The sequence below is a fragment of the Salvelinus sp. IW2-2015 genome, unplaced genomic scaffold (genome assembly GCF_002910315.2).
Source record: "Salvelinus sp. IW2-2015 unplaced genomic scaffold, ASM291031v2 Un_scaffold1306, whole genome shotgun sequence".
Classification (NCBI taxonomy): domain Eukaryota; kingdom Metazoa; phylum Chordata; class Actinopteri; order Salmoniformes; family Salmonidae; genus Salvelinus; species Salvelinus sp. IW2-2015.
Window position 1 is genome coordinate 209733 of NW_019942830.1, and position 20085 is coordinate 229817.

General features: G+C 45.9%; 1 protein-coding gene across 1 annotated transcript in view; it reads left to right on the plus strand.

Annotated features, from left to right (window-relative positions):
* The window catches only part of cacna2d2b (calcium channel, voltage-dependent, alpha 2/delta subunit 2b), a 140412-nt gene that overhangs the window by 109672 nt on the left and 10655 nt on the right, over window positions 1-20085 (plus strand). Inside the window, exons 11-31 of the mRNA XM_070438945.1 lie at window positions 6305-6415; window positions 6686-6764; window positions 7092-7141; window positions 7609-7698; window positions 11609-11674; window positions 11775-11849; window positions 11934-12008; window positions 12296-12367; window positions 13038-13109; window positions 13316-13377; window positions 13591-13667; window positions 13786-13846; window positions 14019-14116; window positions 14292-14382; window positions 14494-14556; window positions 14798-14901; window positions 16326-16424; window positions 18792-18883; window positions 19004-19051; window positions 19373-19444; window positions 19798-19950. Coding sequence (XP_070295046.1) covers window positions 6305-6415; window positions 6686-6764; window positions 7092-7141; window positions 7609-7698; window positions 11609-11674; window positions 11775-11849; window positions 11934-12008; window positions 12296-12367; window positions 13038-13109; window positions 13316-13377; window positions 13591-13667; window positions 13786-13846; window positions 14019-14116; window positions 14292-14382; window positions 14494-14556; window positions 14798-14901; window positions 16326-16424; window positions 18792-18883; window positions 19004-19051; window positions 19373-19444; window positions 19798-19950 — 1710 coding nt within the window. The remainder of the gene's footprint in view (window positions 1-6304; window positions 6416-6685; window positions 6765-7091; window positions 7142-7608; window positions 7699-11608; window positions 11675-11774; window positions 11850-11933; window positions 12009-12295; window positions 12368-13037; window positions 13110-13315; window positions 13378-13590; window positions 13668-13785; window positions 13847-14018; window positions 14117-14291; window positions 14383-14493; window positions 14557-14797; window positions 14902-16325; window positions 16425-18791; window positions 18884-19003; window positions 19052-19372; window positions 19445-19797; window positions 19951-20085) is intronic.

Below are 20085 nucleotides of genomic sequence, written 5' to 3' on the forward strand. Positions count from 1 at the left end.
ATGTGCCATCCTGGATGAGCTGCACTACCTGAGCCATTGTGTGGGTTGTAGACTTCGTGTCATGCTAACCACTAGAGTGAAAGCACCGCCAGGATTCAAAAGTGACCAAAACATCAGCCAGGAAGCATAGGAACTGAGAAGTGTCTGTGGTCACCACCTGCAGAACCATCCTTTATTGGGGGTGTCTTGCTAATTGCCTATAATTTCAACCTGTTGTCTATTCCAATTGCACAACAGCATGTGAAATGTATTGTCAATCGAGTGTTGCTTCCTAAGTGGACAGTTTGATTTCACAGAAGTGTGATTGACTTGGAGTTACATTGTGTTGTTTAAGTGTTCCCTTTATTTTTTTGAGCAAGTAGTATATGCATGATTAGGGAATGTAAACCAGGTGTGCGGGGAACAAGACAAAACAAATGGAACAATGAAAAATGGAGCGGCGATGGCTAGACGGCCGGTGACGTCGAACGCCGGCCTGAACAAGGAGGGAGCCGACTTCGGCGAAGGTCGTGACAGTATCCCCCTTCGGGGTGCGCGACACCGGTCTCGGGCATGACGCCTGGAGGGCGAGTTCGCCGGCGAATCGGATGGCGACGGTGGAACTCCTGCATCATTTCAGGGTCCAACACGTCCCGCCCCGGAACCCAGCATCTCTCCTCCGGACCGTACCCCCTCCCACTCCACGAGATACTGAAGGCCCCTGCGCCGATGCCTCGAATCCAGGATGGAACTGACAGAGTACACTCGATGTCCAGAGGCGGGGAACCCTCCGCACCTCAGACTCCTGGAGTGGACCAACCACCACCGGCCTGTGGAGAGACACATGGAACGAGGGTTAATACGGTAATCGGGGGGAGTTGTAACCTGTAAACAACCTCGTTCACTCTCTCCAGGATCTTGAATGGCCCCGGCAACCGGCAAACCGCGGACCCAGCTTCCGGCAGGGCAGGCGGAGGGGCAGGTTTCGGGTCGAGAGCCAGACCCGGTCCCCCGGTGCGAACACCGGGGCCTCACTGCGGTGAAGGTCCGCGCTGGTTTTTTGGCGCAGCGCGGCCTGCTGGAGGTGAACATGGAACATGGACAGCTTCCCATGTCTCCTCCGCGCCTCCGCGCCTGAACCAGTCATCCACCGCAGGAACCTTGGTCTGACTCTGATGCCACGGCGCCAAAACCCGGCTGGTACCCCAATACGCACTGAAAGGGGGAGAGATAGTGGATGAGTGGYGGAGCGAGTTCTGCGCCATCTCGGCCCAGGACACGAACGCCGCTTACCCCCCCAGCCGGTTCTGGCAATAAGACTGCGGAAACCTGCTCACATCCTTGTTCACTCTCTCCACCTGCCCATTACTCTCGGGGTGAAAACCTGAGGTGAGGCTGATCGAGACCCCCAGACGTTCCATGAACGCCCTCCAGACTCTCGATGTGAACTGGGAACCTCGATCAGACACTATATCCTCAGGCACCCCGTAGTGCCAGAAGACGTGTGTAAACAAGGCCTCCGCAGTCTGTAGGGCCGTAGGGAGACCGGGCAGAGGGAGGAGGCGACAGAACTTAAAGAAACGATCCACAACGACCAGGATCATGGTGTTTCCCTGTGAGGGAGGAAGATCGGTCAGAAAATCCACCGACAGGTGTGACCAAGGCCGTTGTGGAACGGGTAAGGGATGTAGCTTAACTCTGGGCAGGTGTCTAGGAGCCTTACACTGGGCGCACACTGAGCAGGAGGAAACATAAACCCTCAYGTCCTTGGCCAAGGTAGGCCACCAGTACTTCCCACTCAGACAGCGCACGGTCCGAGCGATCCCCGGATGACCAGAGGGTGACGTGTGGGCCCAATAGTTCAACTGGTCACGGACAGGAGACGGAACGTACAGACGCCCGACGGGACACTGGAGGGGAGCGGGCTCTGTATTTAACGCCTGCTCAATGTCCGTGTCCAGCTCCCACACGACCGGCGCTACCAGGCAGGAGGCCAGGAGTATGGGAGTCTGATCCATGGGCCTCTCCTCTGTGTCATACAGCCGGGACAGTGCATCTGCCTTAACATTTTGGGAACCTGGTCTGTAGGAGAGGGTAAACACAAAACAGGTAAAAAAACATGGCCCACCTTGCCTGACGAGAATTCAGTCTCCTCGCTGCCCGGATGTACTCCAGGTTGCAATGGTCAGTCCAGATGAGGAAATGTTGTTTAGCCCCCTCAAGCCAATGTCTCCACGCCTTCAAAGCTTTAACCACAGCCAACAACTCTCCCGATGAGCTTCTTCGGGAAGAAAGCACAGGGGCGGAGCTTCGGTGGCGTACCCTAGCGCTGAGAGACCACGGCTCCTATCCCAGCCTGGGACGCGTCCACCTCCACTATGAACGCCAAAGAGGGATCCGGATGGGCCAGCACGGGAGCCGAGGTAAACAGAGCCCTTAGGTGCCCAAAAGCCCTGTCCGCCTCAGCCGACCACTGCAAACGTACATGATCAGTGAGGTAATGGGAGCAGCCACCTGGCCAAAACCCCGGATAAATCTTCGGTAGTAATTGGCAAACCCTAAAAACCGCTGCACCTCCTTTACCGTGGTGGGAGTCGGCCAATTACGCACGGCTGAAATGCGGTCACTCTGATGTGGAAATGCGATACCCTAGGAAGGAGATGGCCTGCTGAAAGAACAGGCATTTCTCAGCCTTGACGTACAGGTCATGCTCCAACAGTCGTCCAAGTACCCTGCGCACCAAGGACACATGCTCGGCGCGTGTAGCGGAGTATATCAGAATGTCATCGATCTACACCCTGCCCGTGCAGGTCCCTGAAAATCTTGTCTACAAAGGATTGGAAGACTGATGGAGCATTCCTCAACCCGTACGGCATGACGAGGTACTCATAATGGCCTGAAGTGGTACTAAACGCCGTCTTCCACTCGTCTCCCTCCCGGATACGCACCAGGTTGTAAGCGCTCCTGAGATCCAGTTTAGTGAAGAAGCACGCCCCGTGCATTGACTCAATCGCTGTGGCGATGAGAGGTAGCGAGTAACTGTACCTCACCGTGATTTGATTTAGACCTCAATACATGGGCACAGACCTCCCTCCTTCTTCTTCTTCACGAAAAGAAACTCGAGGAGGCAGGTGAAGTGGAGGACCGAATGTACCCCTGACGCAGGGATTCAAAGACATATGTCTCCATAGCCGCCGTCTCCAGTTGCGACAGGGGATACACGTGACTCCTGGGAAGTGTAGCGTCTACCAGGAGATTTATCGCACAATCCCCCCCGACGATGGGGTGGTAATTGAGTCGCCTTCTTTTTGGGGAAGGCGAGAGCCAAATCGGCATATTCTGGGGGGGTGTGCACGGTGGAGACCTGGTCTGGACTTTCTACCGTGGTAGCACCAACGGAAACCCCTACACACCTCCCTGAGCACTCTCGCGACCACCCCGTGAGAGCGCTCTGTTGCCATGAAATGGTGGGGTCATGACGAGCCAACCAGGGACAGCCTAGTACCACGGGAAACGGAGGAGAGTCAATGAGAAAGAGACTGATTTTCTCCTCGTGACCCTCCTAAACTAAGGGCGAACGCTCTGTCGATAAAATTCCCAGCCGCGCCTGATCGACAAGCGCCTTATGCTGGGAATGCGGGGAAAACTCAGGAAAACAAACATTAACAAACAGGTGGACAACAGAGGACTCTGGATGAGAGTGGTGCAAACTCACCTGGGGTGACGCCAGAGAGCCCTGCCTGCTGCCTCAACTCCCAGAGGGACCAACCCTGCACCGACCGGCAGTGTGCCCTCTGCGGCCACAGATAGTGCACGTGAAGGCCCCTCCTCCAGCCTCCCTAAGCGCAGCCCCTCCCAGCTCCATTGGCACCGGAGCGGTGTTGCTGGAACATGGAACCGACAGAGCCCTCTCTGGACGTCCGCGGGTAACCAGCAGGTTATCCAACCGAATGGACAGATCCACCAGTTGGTCAAAGGTGATGGTGGCATCCCTGCAGGCCAACTCCCAACAGACGTCCTCGCGCAGGCTGCATCTGTAGTGGTCGATAAGGGCCCTGTCGTTCCATCCTGCCCCGGTGGCCAAGGTCCAAAATTCCAGGGCGAACTCCTGGGCGCTCCTCGTCCCCTGCCTCAGGTGGAAGAGCCGTTCCCCCGCCACTCTACCCTCGGGCGGATGGTCGAAGACTGCCCGGAAGCGGCGGATGAACTCCTCAAAGCGGTCCAACACCGTATCTCCTTCTCTCCACACGGCGTTTGCCCACTCTAGAGCTCTCCCCGAGAGGCACGAGACGAAGTCGGACAACCTCTCTCTTCCCGAAGGAGCTGGATGAACGGTGGCCAGCTGGAGCGGCGATGGATAGAAGGCCGGTGACGTCGACTGCCGAACGACGCCCGAACAAGGAGGGGAGCCGACTTCCAGCGGAAGTCATGACAACATCACATGCGACTTGTAATAAGACTTTGCAATTAATATGATCAAAGTTTATTAAACTGAATATCCGAATTTACTGAATACCATTTAACATTATAGTAAAAACATTTGCAATCAAGTATTATTTAATAACTGTAAAATTAATGGATTCACATACTTAAGTTACAAGGCAATACTGACATTAACAAAACCTAATTCTAGGCATATAGATCCTAAGGTTAACTTACAAGACAAAGCATGAACAAAGAGATGCCTACTAGACAAGAGGCCTAGAAGCCTAGGAAATGAGCATTGATCATACATACATACATACATACATACATACATACTTTCCTCTATAGACTGGAAACAGGATAAGAGAGAGGACAAAGGCATTTAATTCCATCCATAACATCTGAAGGTGTAACTCTTTTAACCCACAACCAACCACCATTGACCAATCAAACGATACCAAGTTTAGCGTAACCTGACCAACAAGCCCAATCTCCACAGGGTGTGACAGCATAGATTCTAAAGGCTTGTGTGGGGGATGAGACCAATTCCAGAGACGGCCATCAAACTCTTTGCATAGAGTCATTTAGAGTTCACCCTGTATAGATACAAGTTACTACAGTGACCATACATCCATATAGATAGCATCAGAGTTATCCTCAGTGAACACGTTTCAGATAGATACCAAACATGGATACTATAGTATTATTATATCACACATTCAATAGTCAGTCCTCTGTATACTGTAACAGAGAGTATAACATTTTGGCTCCTCATAAGGAAAATGGCTGTCTAGTCCTTAGGCATTGTCCTTTGTGCTTTCCTTCTGTTCCTGGCCATTTGCCATGCGGACTCAGAGGTGAAGGCATTGACCTTTGTGCTTTCCTTGGATTCCTGGCCATTTGCCATGCGGACCCAGAGGTTATAGAGAGCACATAAATTAGGGCAGAGCCTACAGTGGTAAGAAAGATAGCTGTAATGACGTCTGTTTGTAGCTGGTGTGGAGGAGTCAGGCGCAGGACAGCAGATATGAGTAATAAACGTAATTTACTCAAAAATTTCACAAATACAACGCAATAATGCGAGCCCATAGTAACGGACCGTATTATATACAGACAATCACTCACAAACAAACATGGGGGAACAGAGGGTTAAATAATTAACAAGTAATAGGGTGAGTGAAACAAGGTGTGTAATACAAAGACAAAACAAATGGAAAATGAAAAGTGGATCGGCGATGGCTAGAAGGCCGGTGACGTTGACCGCCGCCCGAACAAGGAGAGGGACTGACTTCGGCGGAAGTCGTGACAATAGCAAACTAAATATGTAAAAACTAGCTAACATAAAGGAAATGACAGTGTAAAAATGATAGTTATACAAAGTCAAAGATATGAACTGTAACTCAGTAAAATCATTGAAATTGTTGCATGTTGCATTTCTACTTTTGTTCAGTATAGTTGTTTAAGGTCATACAAAGACAGAGTGCAGTAACTGCATTTTATGGGTCATAGGTCAAATCAGTGGTCATGGTTGATATGCATAACACATTACTTCATAATAAGATAATACATCAGTGCATAATCACATATCTACCTACAACATGCTGAATTTGAATACACTTTAAGCCATTTTTCTCAGTTTCACTGTTTGCATAGTTACTGATCTTTGCCTTTGTAGGGCATCATAGTGAAAGCCATATTAGGGGAGCAGCTCATATTATTCCCTATATAGTGCACTACTTTTTTACCAGATCCCTATTTTTAAATAGGGTGCCCTTTGGGACATAGACACTGTTCCCTCCTTGCCTGCTTCATTCGTCACATACTTACTTTCTGTATTAATCATTCACTTGCTGTGTTTTGTATTAATGTTAGCACACACTCTTTCTGTTTCTCTTTCTAGAAGACCAATGTCCCGCGAGCTCACTGCAATAAAATGATCATGCTGTTCACTGATGGAGGAGAGRATCGAGCTCAGGACATCTTTGAGCAGTACAACTGGCCCAACAAAACGGTCCGTTTCTCAGAAACTAAACACAYACACAAAACACATAAGCTGACATTTCAATCACTATTTCATTGGTAACTTCATTCTTGGAATCCATAAATGCATCACTAGGGTTTAAAAAATTCCTCCTGCTTATTTCCTCCTGATTACAGGAATCTTCCAAATGGGATTTCTGGTCAAAGGATACCACAATGGATATCACAGTTGGATGTGTATCTCTGTGTTAATGTCCCAGAATAAAGATGAATGGGTTCTTTGAATTCTCTTTCTCCTAAGGTGCGGGTCTTTACATTCTCTGTGGGGCAGCACAACTATGATGTCACACCCTTGCAATGGATAGCGTGTGCCAATAAAGGTGAGTGGGATCTGTGCAGGGCTATTTTTTCCTAACCAGCATCAGTGAAGATCCTTCTTGTCCAAAAATAGATGCAGTAGGGGGTTGTAACAAAATGGCCATTTTCATTTCCTTGTGCCCTAATTATCATGACACTTGTCTGCTTAAGAGAAGTTACTGTAGTCTTTCAGTTTATAACCCTTAGCCTAGGTTATAAGCGCCTGATACACAACCTCCATCTTCACTCTCCCTCATCTGTGCCATAATTGTGAGCTCTGTTTCTCATCCTATCTCTCTTTTTATCCCTCTCTCTCTCTCTCTCCAACTCTCTCTCTGCTCTCCCTCCAGGTTTCTATTTTGAGATCCGCTCCATCTGTGCCATAAGGATTAACACCCAGGTGGGTTTGTCTAGTGCCTCTTACACAGCTGATCCTGGGTCAGCCAGTTCTCCTCCTGGCACTGCTTCCTGGAATTGTTGCTGTTTACCGGAGACTGACTCTAATGTAGCGTATATATTATTACCCTGAGGTTATTACTGTGAAGTGTTTTTCACTTACAGCTGGATGACAGGCAAAGATATAAAGTTGGACAAACTTTACTGAGCATCTTTCCATCAGCAACAGCACATAATCATGCAAAAAAAAATCAGCTTCCTGTGTGACATCAGCATGGGTGCGTCCCAAATGGCACCCTATTTTCTACATAGTACACTACTTTTAACCAGATCCCTGTGTGCCCTGGTCCAAAGTAGTGCACTATAACGGGAATACAGTGCCATTTGGGACACGAGCTACAGAATGTGTAACATCAGTATTGCTACACAGCTGATGCCTGACTGTTTGCTATTCCTGTGTGTTGTTACCAGGAGTACCTGGATGTGCTGGGCCGCCCCATGGTCCTGGCAGGCAGCCGTGCCAAGCAGGTTCAGTGGACCAATGTCTATCAGGATGCCTTGGTGAGGTCACCTAGCTCAGAACATTCAGCTATACCTAATCTATAGTCTGAATGCCTGTCTGTTTGTGCTATCATGCCAACTTCATTGCAGTCAGTCGCTGTTTGGTATGACATTGAGTGACAGAGTTGGCATGATAGCACAAACAGACTGGCACTCATGCTAATTCATCTACATTGGACTTAAAGAGCGACTGCACTTCCTGCTTTGGCCAAATTCTTTATCAATGCTCATTAAGAAATGCTAGCGGCCATGACTGAAGGCAAACAAGAGTTGTCTTGGGGGTGTGATTTGAGGTGGGTCTTTCTTGGGTTTGTCTTTGCCAGTCAATCACAACAAACAATGAAAGTAGCTAGCCATTTCGAGTTGAAAGCTGGCAACATGCATCAAACATGTCGTCAGGTTTGCTTGATTAGGAGCTAGCTAGCTAGCTAACGTTAGCTAGCAGGGATAAAACCTTTCTTCAGGTTCAACAATTGCTATGCAAATCTTTCTCTGACATTACACATAATCGAGAGGCTATGTATTTATCTAGTTACATCACAGTATCATAGCATGTTTGACGGTTGACAGCCCAAGAAAAAACTAGTCGGATGTAATCCATATCCTGGCCATCTGCCCAAGATTGTTGAACAACTTTCTGGAAGCCCATGTTCTCTAGAGCAGCTACTAACCACACGTCTTGTCTGGGGAAGAGGTTCAAGTGGGCGAGTTCGTTTTGCGCAGTGGTGGAAAATGTAGGCTACCCAATTTTTATACATGAGTAAAAGTAAAGATACCTTGATAGAAAATGACTCAAGTAAAAGTGAAAGTAACCCAGCAAAATACTACTTGAGTAAAAGTCTAAAATTAATTGGTTTTAAATATACTTAAATATAAAAAGTAAATGTCATTGCTAAAATATAAAATGTATCAAAAGTAAAAGTAAAAGTAGAAATCATTTCACATTCTTTATATTAAGCAAACCAGACGGGACCATTTTCTTGTTTTTTAAATTTACGGATAGCCAGGGGCACACTCAGACATCATTTACAAATGAAGCCTTTTTGTTTAGTGAGATCACCAGATTAGAGGCAGTAGGCATGACCAGGGATGTTCTCTTGATTAGTGTGTGAATTTGACCATTTACCTGTCCTGCTAAGCATTTGAAATGTAATAAGTACTTTTGAGTGTATATTGAGTAAAAAGTTGAGTAAAAAGTGTATATTGAGTAAAAAATTGAGTAAAAAGTACAGTCGTGGCCAAAAGTTTTGAGAATGACACAAATATTAACTTTCACAAAGTCTGCTGCCTCAGTTTGTATGATGGCAATTTGCATATACTCCAGAATGTTATGAAGAGTGATCAGATGAATTTCAATTAATTGCAAAGTCCCTCTTTGCCATGCAAATGAACTGAATCCCCAAAAAGCATTTCCACTGCATTTCAGCCCTGCCACAAAAGGACCAGCTGACATCATGTCAGTGATTCTCTCGTTAACACAGGCGTGAGTGTTGACGAGGACAAGGCTGAAGATCATGGTCATGCTGATTGAGTTTGAATAACAGACTGGAAGCTTCAAAAGGAGGGTGGTGCTTGGAATCATTGTGCTTCCTCTGTCAACCATGGTTACTTGCAAGGAAACACGTGCCATCATTATTGCTTTGCACAAAAATGGCTTCAAAGGCAAGGATATTGCTGCCAGTAAGATTGCACCTAAATCAACCATTTATCAGATCATCAAGAACTTCAAGGAGAGCGGTTCAATTGTTGTGAAGAAGGCTTCAGGGTGCCCAAGAAAGTCCAGCAAGCGCCAGGACCGTCTCCTAAAGTTGATTCAGCTGTGGGATCGGGGCACCACCAGTACAGAGCTTGCTCAGGAATGGCAGCAGGCAGGTGTGAGTGCATCTGCACGCACAGTGAGGCGAAGACTTTTGGAGGATGGCCTGGTGTCAAGAAGGGCAGCAAAGAAGCCACTTCTCTCCAGGAAAAACATCAGGGACAGACTGATATTCTGCAAAAGGTACAGGGATTGGACTGCTGAGGACTGGGGTAAAGTCATTTTCTCTGATGAATCCCCGATTGTTTGGGGCATCCGGAAAAAAAGCTTGTCCGGAGAAGACAAGGTGAGCGCTACCATCAGTCCTGTGTCATGCCAACAGTAAAGGATCCTGAGACCATTCATGTGTGGGGCTGCTTCTCAGCCAAGGGAGTGGGCTCACTCACAATTCTGCCTAAGAACACAGCCATGAATAAAGAATGGTACCAACACATCCTCCGAGAGCAACTTCTCCCAACCATCCAGGAACAGTTTGGTGACGAACAATGCCTTTTCCAGCATGATGGAGCACCTTGCCATAAGGCAAAAGTGATAACTAAGTGGCTCGGGGAACAAAACATTAATATTTTGGGTCCATGGACTCCCCACACCTTAATCCCATTGAGAACTTGTGGTCAATCCTCAAGAGGCGGGTGGACAAACAAAAGCCCACAAATTCTGACAAACTCCAAGCATTGATTATGCAAGAATGGGCTGCCATCAGTCAGGATGTGGCCCAGAAGTTAATTGACAGCATGCCAGGGCGGATTGCAGAGGTCTTGAAAAAGAAGGGTCGACACTGCAAAAATTTACTCTGCATCAACTTCATGTAATTGTCAATAAAAGCCTTTGACACTTATGAAATGCTTGTAATTATACTTCAGTATTCCATAGTAACATCTGACAAAAATAAAGACACTGAAGCAGAAAACTTTGTGGAAATTAATATTTGTGTCATTCTCAAAACTTTTGGCCACGACTTTACATTTGTTTCTTTAGGAATGTAGTGCATTAAAAGTAAAAGTTGTCAAAAATATAAATAGTAAAGTACAGATTGCCCCAAAAACGACTTAAGTAGTACTTTAAAGTATTTTTCCTTAAGTACTTTACACCACTGGTTTTGAGTGCCCCGGTTGTGTGGGGTTTGCTCATTTTCGACCATTCCATTGGTCCTCCTAAGGAGAGTTCTCCGTCCACCCAGGGCAACGGGCCATGCAAAGCGAACTTGCCCTGTCTTTTCCACTAAAATATGGTGGCACCATGTGTTAATAGGCAAAAGGGGGCATGAAATGTTGACATAATTATAATACAAACCAAACCCTTAAGTAAGTAATGACGCAGTCACTTACCAAACTCAAATTTGGACGAGACTGACTTCATGACCAAAATTATCCTATTTACACCTTGTAGTCAATTTTGACAATTAATGTTTCTGACTCATATTGATGCCACATAGGCTGTTTAAAACCAGAGAAGTCGGTTCTATGGGCAGTTGACCTTACAGTATATACACATAGTCCACTGACAGAGACATACCATTGAGTGCTGTCACTCCTGCTTCCGCTGTTCCCCCCTGGTGCTCGAGGGCGCCAGGCTCCTCAGCATTGCGCACTCCTGCCATCATCATTACACACACCTGCCTTCCCCCCCCATCACGCGTATCAGCGATTATTGGACTCACCTGGACTCAATCACTTTTGTCATTACCTTCCCTATATCTGTCTGGTTCCCCGCTCTGTTCCCTGCTTCTGCATTGATTGTCATACGTCCTTGTTTACCCGTGTGCTAATGCTGTTCCTGTCTTGTTCTATGTCTGTTCCCGATTAAATGTTTGACTCCCCGTACCTGCTTCTCATCTCCGGCATCGACCCTTACAAGTGCTCTGAAGGTGGATGATAATATATTCACATCTGATTTCTAAGTTCCATAAGCATTACAATCTCCTGTAATCATATAGTGAGGTGCCATTGCTCAATGTAGACACATTGGGGCGGTTTCCTAGACACAGATTAAGCCTAGGCCTGGATTATGATGTCTTCTGTTGGTAGTGTGGGGGAGGACTATTAGGGAAAACACTTAACGTTTTGTTCTTCTGTTTGTCTTGTTTCTTTATAGGGTCTGGGACTGGTCTTTACTGGAACCATGCCTGTTTTTAATCTCACCGTGGATGGAAACTCACAGGTGCAGTCATTTAAAACAGTTCACGTTGACCTAATGGACAATCTTTCTTTAATGAATCACAATTTCTTGAGGTTTCGTTTACTGGTTGTTTTCTCCACAGAATCAGCTCATATTAGGTGTCATGGGGGTGGACGTGCATCTGGACGAAATCAAAAAGCTGACACCACGATACAACGTCAGTATACCGCATCATATCTTACTTCACACACGCTTGCATGCACACAAGTAATAATTTATTCTCTGCTTCGTAACTTTGCAGCTCGGAGCCAATGGGTACATATACGCCATCGACCCAAATGGATACCTTCTCCTGCATCCAAACCTTCACCCAAAGGTTATGTATACTTTATTCCCCCACTGAAAGATCACTGTGCAGTTTATAGGGAGCATTGTAAATAGATTGTAGATTGTACATTTCGATTTGATACAAAGTGAATGTGGTTGGATGTAGGTTAGATATAGAACCTAGTGTGTACTGCTTATTGCATGTCATTCCAATTAGCTAAGATAAGACTGCCACTGCATGTATTAAACTGAACATAGAATACAACTGAGATGTATTCAACTGAATGTGTTACTGTAAAACATGGGAATGATGTGACTGGTGCTTTTCTGCAACAGCTGCTCGACCTACCAGAGCCTGTAACACTTGACTTCCTGGATGCTGAGGTGGAGGACAGCTCCAAACAGGAAGTGAGTATAATAACATGCACTGTGCCATAAACTATATACACTGAGTATACAAAACATTAAGAACACCTGGGCCCAGATTCACAAAACACTTCTTACGCAAGAACTTAAGAAGCTTCGTAAGAAAAAAAATAAGAAGTTCATAAGAGTTCGTAAGATCAATTCCTCAACAATATTTTAAGATYKAATGATTTTCTTACGAAMGTCTCAAATATCTTCTTACGAATCTTCTTAAGATGTGTGTTGCTAGGCAACCAATTTAGCTAGCTATCTAGCTAGGAATGGCAATCATGTTAGCATATTTCCTACTGAGATTACTGTTCTAAAACATGCTCTTGGGTTAGACCATGGAGATGCGACAGCGTATTTTTATATATTTTTTTATTTCACCGTTATTTAACCAGGTAGGCTAGTTGAGAACAAGTTCTCATTTACAACTGCGACCTGGCCAAGATAAAGCAAAGCAGTTCGACACATACAGCAACACAGAGTTACACATGGAATAAACAAACATACAGTCAATAATACAGTAGAAAAAGTCTATATACAGTGTGTGCAAATGAGGTAGGATAAGGGAGGTAAGGCAATAAATAGGCCATGGTGGCGAAGTAATTACAATATAGCAATTAAACACTGAACACTRCGTAGGTAACATACTATCTCTACATTCCAGATCCGCAAACATATGATTGATGGCAGACCGGGTGACATGCAGATTAAGACGCTTGTAAAATCAATTGATGAGGCAAGTGTGTGTATGTGTGTGTGTGTATTTGTTAATTACTTCACACCTAGGCAATATATCAGGTATACTTTACTTCACATACTTAATTCACAGTAATGACTTTGTCAACCCCAGTAAGCCAACAGCCATGGTCAYGGACGGTTGATCAACACACTTACGTGAGAGCAAACCTATTTTAACATGTGGCTTTTCCCCCTTCGTTGCAGCGATACATAGATGAGGGAGTTCGGAGTTACACCTGGACACCCATCAATGGTACAGACTACAGGTGAGAGGGCAGGAGATGGAGGTGTGGGTTGAAGGATAGAGGTTTAGTACTGGTAACCATAGCAATAGGATATGAACTGCTGAAGATGACAGGGTTGMGAGTGTAGGTGGACGGACTCTATATCTAGCAGCTTAATGGCGGTAGTGTCTTCTATTGAGCCTCAGACTTTGATTCATTTCCTCTGTTTTCTGTTGGGGATGCTGCCACTTGTAGTCTGGGCCTGGTACTGCCRCCCTACAGTGAATACTACATCCAGGCAGACCTGAGTGATGTGATGCTGCAGCTCCAGTGTGAGTACCACTGCCCACCCAGAGAGCCCCTTTAGCTCTGGTCCAGGGCGTTATGTGCGGCTTGATGACACTGATCCCGATGACATGTGCGGGTGGTTACTTTTTCTCTCCGCTGCAGATCTGCAATCGTTGCTGCCCAGCTCCTTTGAATCAGGGGGACACGTGTTCCTGGCTCCCAGGTACAGAGATGTGTGTGAGATGTGTGTGTGTGTGTGTGTGTGTGTGTGTGTGTGTGTGTGTGTGTGTGTGTGTGTGTGTGTGTGTGTGTGTGTGTGTGTGTGTGTGTGTGTGTGTGTGTGTGTGTGTGTGTGTGTGTGTAATCTCATCTCTGTCTAACCATTCTTATTTTAGGGAATACTGCAAGCGTCTGCACATCTCTGACAACAACACACAGTTCCTGGAGAACTTCCTGTCTCTCATGGTGGAGATCACACCAGAATCTGAAGACTGTGAGTTTCTCTTCTTTATGTCAATGAGTTTGTAGAGTGGTTAGGGCCATGCCATTCACCATACTACACCAGCTTTGAACTGCTGAAGATGACATGGAATTGTGCAAAAAGCTAATTTTTCACCTATTATATTTTATAAAGACTGACGGGTTACATTAACTGTGTGTGTTCACAGGTGATCAAGGCCTCATTCACAACCTGATCTTGGATTCTGGAATCATCTGGCAGCTAGCATCTAGAGTGTGGAAGAACAAGGATATCCAAACGTGAGTGAACTCAACAAAYAATTGCCCTATATCATTGATATTAAAACCAATTCATTTGAATAATAACAATATGTGAAACGTCTGAGTGAATTAAATTACTTTTTGCTTCAGGTATGGTTTCCTGGCATTATTTGCAGCCACAGACGGAGGTGTAACCCGGGTCTTCCCCAACTCGTGAGTGTGTCTTTGAGTAGTTACAGATATCACTCTGACTAATAAAATGTATTGTTTGTTTGTTTGTTAATAACTGCATGCCTTTCCTGTCTGTGAGCATTATGGCAGCTGAATGTGAGTATGCTTGAAAACTTACGCATTACTCAAGCAATACTGCTTGAATACTTATGTATTACTCAAGCAATACTGCTTGAATACTCAACCAATACTGCTTGAATGTGTGTTGTCTTGTGCTTCCCAGGGCTGCTGAGTTGTGGGATGAGGACCCTGAGCCCTTCAACTCCAACTACTACCGCCGCAGCCTTGACAACAAGGGCTATATGTTCAGAGCTCCACCCAGAGCCTGTGAGTAACACACACTGATATATACGCTACATGGCTAAAAGTATGAGGAAACKCCTTCAAATTAGTGAATTTGRCTGACAGGTGTATAAATCTGAGCTCACAGCCATGCAATCTCCATAGACAAACAATGGCAGTAGAATGGCCCGTAATGAAGAGCTCAGTGACTTTCAACGTGGCACCGTCATAGGATGCCACATTTCCAACAAGTCMGTTCATAAAATGTCTGCCCTGCTAGAGCTGCCTCGGTAAACTGTAAATGCTGTTATTGTGAAGTGGAAATKTCTAGGAGCAACAACGGCTCAGCCGCGAGGTGGTAGGCCACACAAGCTCACAGAAYGGGACCGCCGAGTCCTGAAGCGAGTAGCACATAAAAATTGTCTGTGCCCGGTTGCAACACTCATTACAGTGTTCCAAAMTGCCTCTGGAAGCAACGYCAGCACAAGAACTGTTGGGAGCTTCATGAAATGGGTTTTCATGGCTGAGCAGCTGCACACAAGCCTAAGATCACCATGCACAATGCCATGCATCGGMTGGAATGGTGTAAAGCTCGCCGCCATTGGACTGTGGAGCAGTGTAAACGCGTTCTCTGGAGTGATGAATCACGCTTCATCTGGCAGTCTGACGGATTAATCTGGGTTTGGCAGATGCCAGGAGAATGCTACCTAGCCGAATGCATAGTGCCAACTGTAAAGTTTGGTGGAGGAGGAATAATGGTCTGGGGCTGCTTTTCATAGTTTGGGCTAGGCCCCTTAGTTCCATTGAAGGGAAATATTAACGCTACAGCAAACAATGACATTCTAGAGGATTCTGTGCTTCCAACTTTGTTTGGGGCAGGCCCTTTCATGTTTTAGTATGACAGTAGTGTAGTAGTAGTAGTAGTAGTAGTGTGCACAAACCGATGTCCATACAGAAATGGTTTGCCGACATCGGTATGGAAGAACATAACTGGTCTGCACAGAGCCCTGACCTCAACCCCATCTAATACCTTTGGGATGAATTGGAAAGCCGACTGCGAGCCAGGCCTAATCGCCCAACATCAGTGCCCGACCTCACTAATGCTCCTGTGGCTGAATGGAAGCAAATCCCTGCAGCAATGTTCCAACATYTAGTGGAAGCCTTCTCAGGAAGGTGGAGGCTGTTATAGCAGCAAAGGAGGGACCAACTCCATATTAATKCCCATGATTTTGGAATGAGATGTTCGACGAGCAGGTGTCCACATACTTTTGAACATGTAGTGTATATGACCTTGGAGATAAAAGTCAGGTTTTTAGATAGCAAACAGGTTGTAGGCATTTAAAGACATTTCACTCATATAACATGAAAATACGTGATTCACACATTTTGTTTTTAACCTGTCAGGATAACACAGATCAATCACTGCTTTCTGTTTGCATRAACTTTGACCCTGTTAAACTTTGTTGTAGCCATGGATGATCCRGTGACCTCGGAGAACGGCACCATCGGAATCCTGGTCAGCACTGCCGTGGAAGTCAACCTGGGAGGCAAGAACCTGAAACCGGCAGGTAAAGCTGTTTTGGTTATGAATAAAGTAATTGGAGGAGGATGTGTTATCTTTTAATGTCAATGKTCCCTAGCGTTGCAAAATTCCAGGAACTTTCCTCAAATTCCCAGGAAATCTGGAATCCTCCTGGGAATTTAGGGAGAGTTACTGGAATTTTGCAACTCTAATGGCCTCAGATCCTGGTTGCTTTGTCCTGCTCCATCTTCTTAAAGTAGAAGTTCACCAAAAATCCCAAAACACCCAAGTGATTCCATAAATTGAAACTAGTTCAGTGGATGTTGCCCTCTCCCCCCCCGTAGTGCTGCTGTACTGATGTACTGAAACAGCTGAAAAAATGGGTCATGTTACTCGTGACGTTGCTGGATGCAGGCCTCTCTCTTATCCGTTGCCAGTGTGGGCAACTGTTTTGTTTTATTGAAMGYGTATGGCYGAACTAGCTATTTTTGTCAAAAGTACTATCGGTTTTGAGTCAGGGAATGTGTACTTTTCCATCTAAAACATTTGCTGTTATTTTATGTAATTATTTTATGAAGGCGACTGCCACAGCAGCGGAGATGAGTAACAACTGCGCATGTGCGCCCTCGTGGGGAAGGAAGGGCCCTGCTACGAAGGAACGTCATGATAGGCCTTTATATGGAGCTTGATGTCACAGATTCATTTTTTGGGGGCTGGAGAAGGCGCTAGTGCGAAAGTTGATAAAGCATATCGCAGGTAAAATTAGTTACACAAAATGTGACTTTGTCGCTATATTTAGCGAGTATTCAGACCCCTCTAGCGACACATTTTCAAAAAAGTGACTAGCGACAAATCTAGCGACTTTTTCTGGTGTTATTGGAGACTTTGAGACTCTGACGTGAAAGCACGTATCGTTCTTACTCTTCTCAAGGAGCAGCAGGTGCTGCCGTGGGCCCCACCCCGTCCCAAAGCACTCACAGGCGGCCCATTCCTCGCGCAGCAGTCCCTCCCAGCTGCAGTCAGAGCAGGAGATGTTCASSCCTCCACGTCCAGACTGCAAATGAATCGCGCATGCGGGAAGCCGCCGCTGGCTGATCCCGCCCTGGCTTACATTCAGGGCGTATGTAAAATGTAAAATGTTCTTTGTCTAAAATAAATCATTGCACAAAAATAAATCACTGCATTTGACTCACACAGCCTCAGTCACTTACTCACCTTGTCCACTGTGTGTGTGCCTCTCTGTGACATAAGCTAAACATCTAGCTGGCTAGCTCATCATGTCTCAGTCTAAACTGTACACTCAAAAATACAGAAAGGAGTGGGAATCAAACCCTGAATTCAAAGGCTGGTTGAAGCCGTTTATTGGAGATGATACACGGGCATACTGCCTGTATTGTAAGGCTGATTTCTACGCCAAACTTAGTGATGTAAAAAAACACATGACAACTCAAAAACATACTCAAAAGGCGAAGCGTTTAATGTTTTCCATTAAACGATACGGAGAGATGCTGAAGTTGGTTAGTTGCAATTCAAATAGTAAATGTGACTCACCGCCTCGATTCGTATTATGTAGCAACATTTGAAATTGTGTTTTTCACAATCATCACAAATGTTTTAGGTGGAAAAGTACACATTTCCTGACTCAAAACCAATAGTACTTTTTTAAATKTATTTTTATTWATTTTTTACCYCTTTTTCTCCCCAATTTCGTGGTATCCAATTGGTAGTAGTTACAGTCTTGTCTCATCGCTGCAACTCCCGTACGGACTCGGGAGGCATGCATCCTCCAAAACACAACCCAACCTAGCTGCACTGCTTCTTGACACAACGCACATCCAACCCGGAAGCCAGCCGCATGCATCCTCCAAAAAACAACACAACCTAGCTGCACTGCTTCTTGACACAACGCACATCCAACCYGGAAGCCAGCCGCACCAATGTGTTGGAGGAAACACCGTACACCTGGCGACCTGGATAGCGTRTACTGCGCCCGGCCCGCCACAGGAGTCGCTAGTGCGTGATGAGACAAGGATATCCCTGCCGGCCTAACCCAGACGATGCTGGGCCAATTGTGCGTCGCCCCATGGACCTCCCGGTCGCGGCCGGCTGCAACAGAGCTTGGGCTCGAACCCAGAATCTCTGGTGACACAGCTAGCAATGCAGTGCYTTAGACCACTGCGCCACCCGGGAGGCCCCAACTRATAGTACTTTTGAAAAAAATAACTAATTCGGCTGTACGCTTTCAATAAAAAAATGAATGTATCCACACTTTGCGGATTTCTGAATCATGAATTCACTGGCAACGGGARCAGAGCAAGGCCTCCTCCTTTAGTGGGCTATCTCTTACTCTTCTGTTATCTCTATCTTTCATGGTCTGGTCTCATGGTTTTGTTTGAACTCTCCTGCTGACCAGTTGTGGGGGTGAAGCTAGACTTGGAAGCATGGGTAGACAAGTTCAAGATCTTGGCCAGCAACGTGTCTGACAGTCGTCAGGGCTCGCAAAAGGTACCGTATGAAAGGCTGGGTAAAAAAATGATCAGTCCTCTATGTGACTGCTGTCAAGTGACTTGAACAGATCCAGTCTAACGTTATTATGTCATGATGACTCTGATTTCCTTTGTACAGTGTGGGCCATCCAGAAGTTGTGAGATGGACTGCGAAGTCAACACTGATGTAAGAATGAATCTCCTTTCACATAGCCCTACCCCAGGAAGAGTAGCTGCTGCTTTTGCAACAGCTAATGGGGATCCTAATAAAAATACCAAATACCAAAATTGTACAAACTGCTGTCACAGTACCCAACCAGACACAACCCACACACACATACAGTTTGACTAGTTCATGTCAACCAAGTGTCTGGGGAATTATGGCGTGATTTGTTTGTGTGTGTGTCCAGTGCTGGTCTGTGTGACAGAGAGAATAAGAGAGAGTGTGAGAGTCTGTATGTGCCTGTCGGTAGTGATATAATAATCCAATCCAATTCCCTGTCTCTAGGACTTACTCTGCTATCTGATTGACGATGGGGGCTTCCTGGTGATGTCCAACCAGAGGGATCACTGGAAAAAGGTATGGAGGGTAAACGTCAGTAGGTACCAATCAGGTCAACTTACACAATCTCTATATGGTCAAATAGCACAATAAACTTGATTATCGAAGATATTGAGAGATTCTTTGGTAGCTGTATGTTAAAATTATAACATTCAGTCTGTATTATTTGACTCCATTAGTTTTAATAGGTGCAGACCAGTCACAAAGCCTTACCCTTGTTTTTTTTCTATAGCTCAGTGTGCAAATAATACAGACTGATTGTTATCAAAWATATTGTATGATAGATCTGTGTATTAAAGATATGGCGATGTTGGTCTGACAAAGATCTTTTCTACCTGCCTGTCAGTTATCCCAGTATCTTTCTGTTCTAGGTGGGCCTTTTCTTTGGTGATGTGGACCCCTATCTTATGCACGCGCTGTATAACAACTCCATCTATGCCCGCCGGCAGTCCTTTCAGTACCAGTCAGCATGTGAGCCAGTCAGCAGCAGCCACACAGGGGCAGCACCCAGGGGCATCTTTGTGGTGAGAGTTCAAGGACCAGGGCAGTCTTACCTTACCTTACTTACCTTAGTTCATCTCCAGGGTCCATATTTGTGAAGTGTTTCAGAATAGGAGTGCTGATCTAGGATCAGTTTTGCATTTTACAGGGGGTTCTGA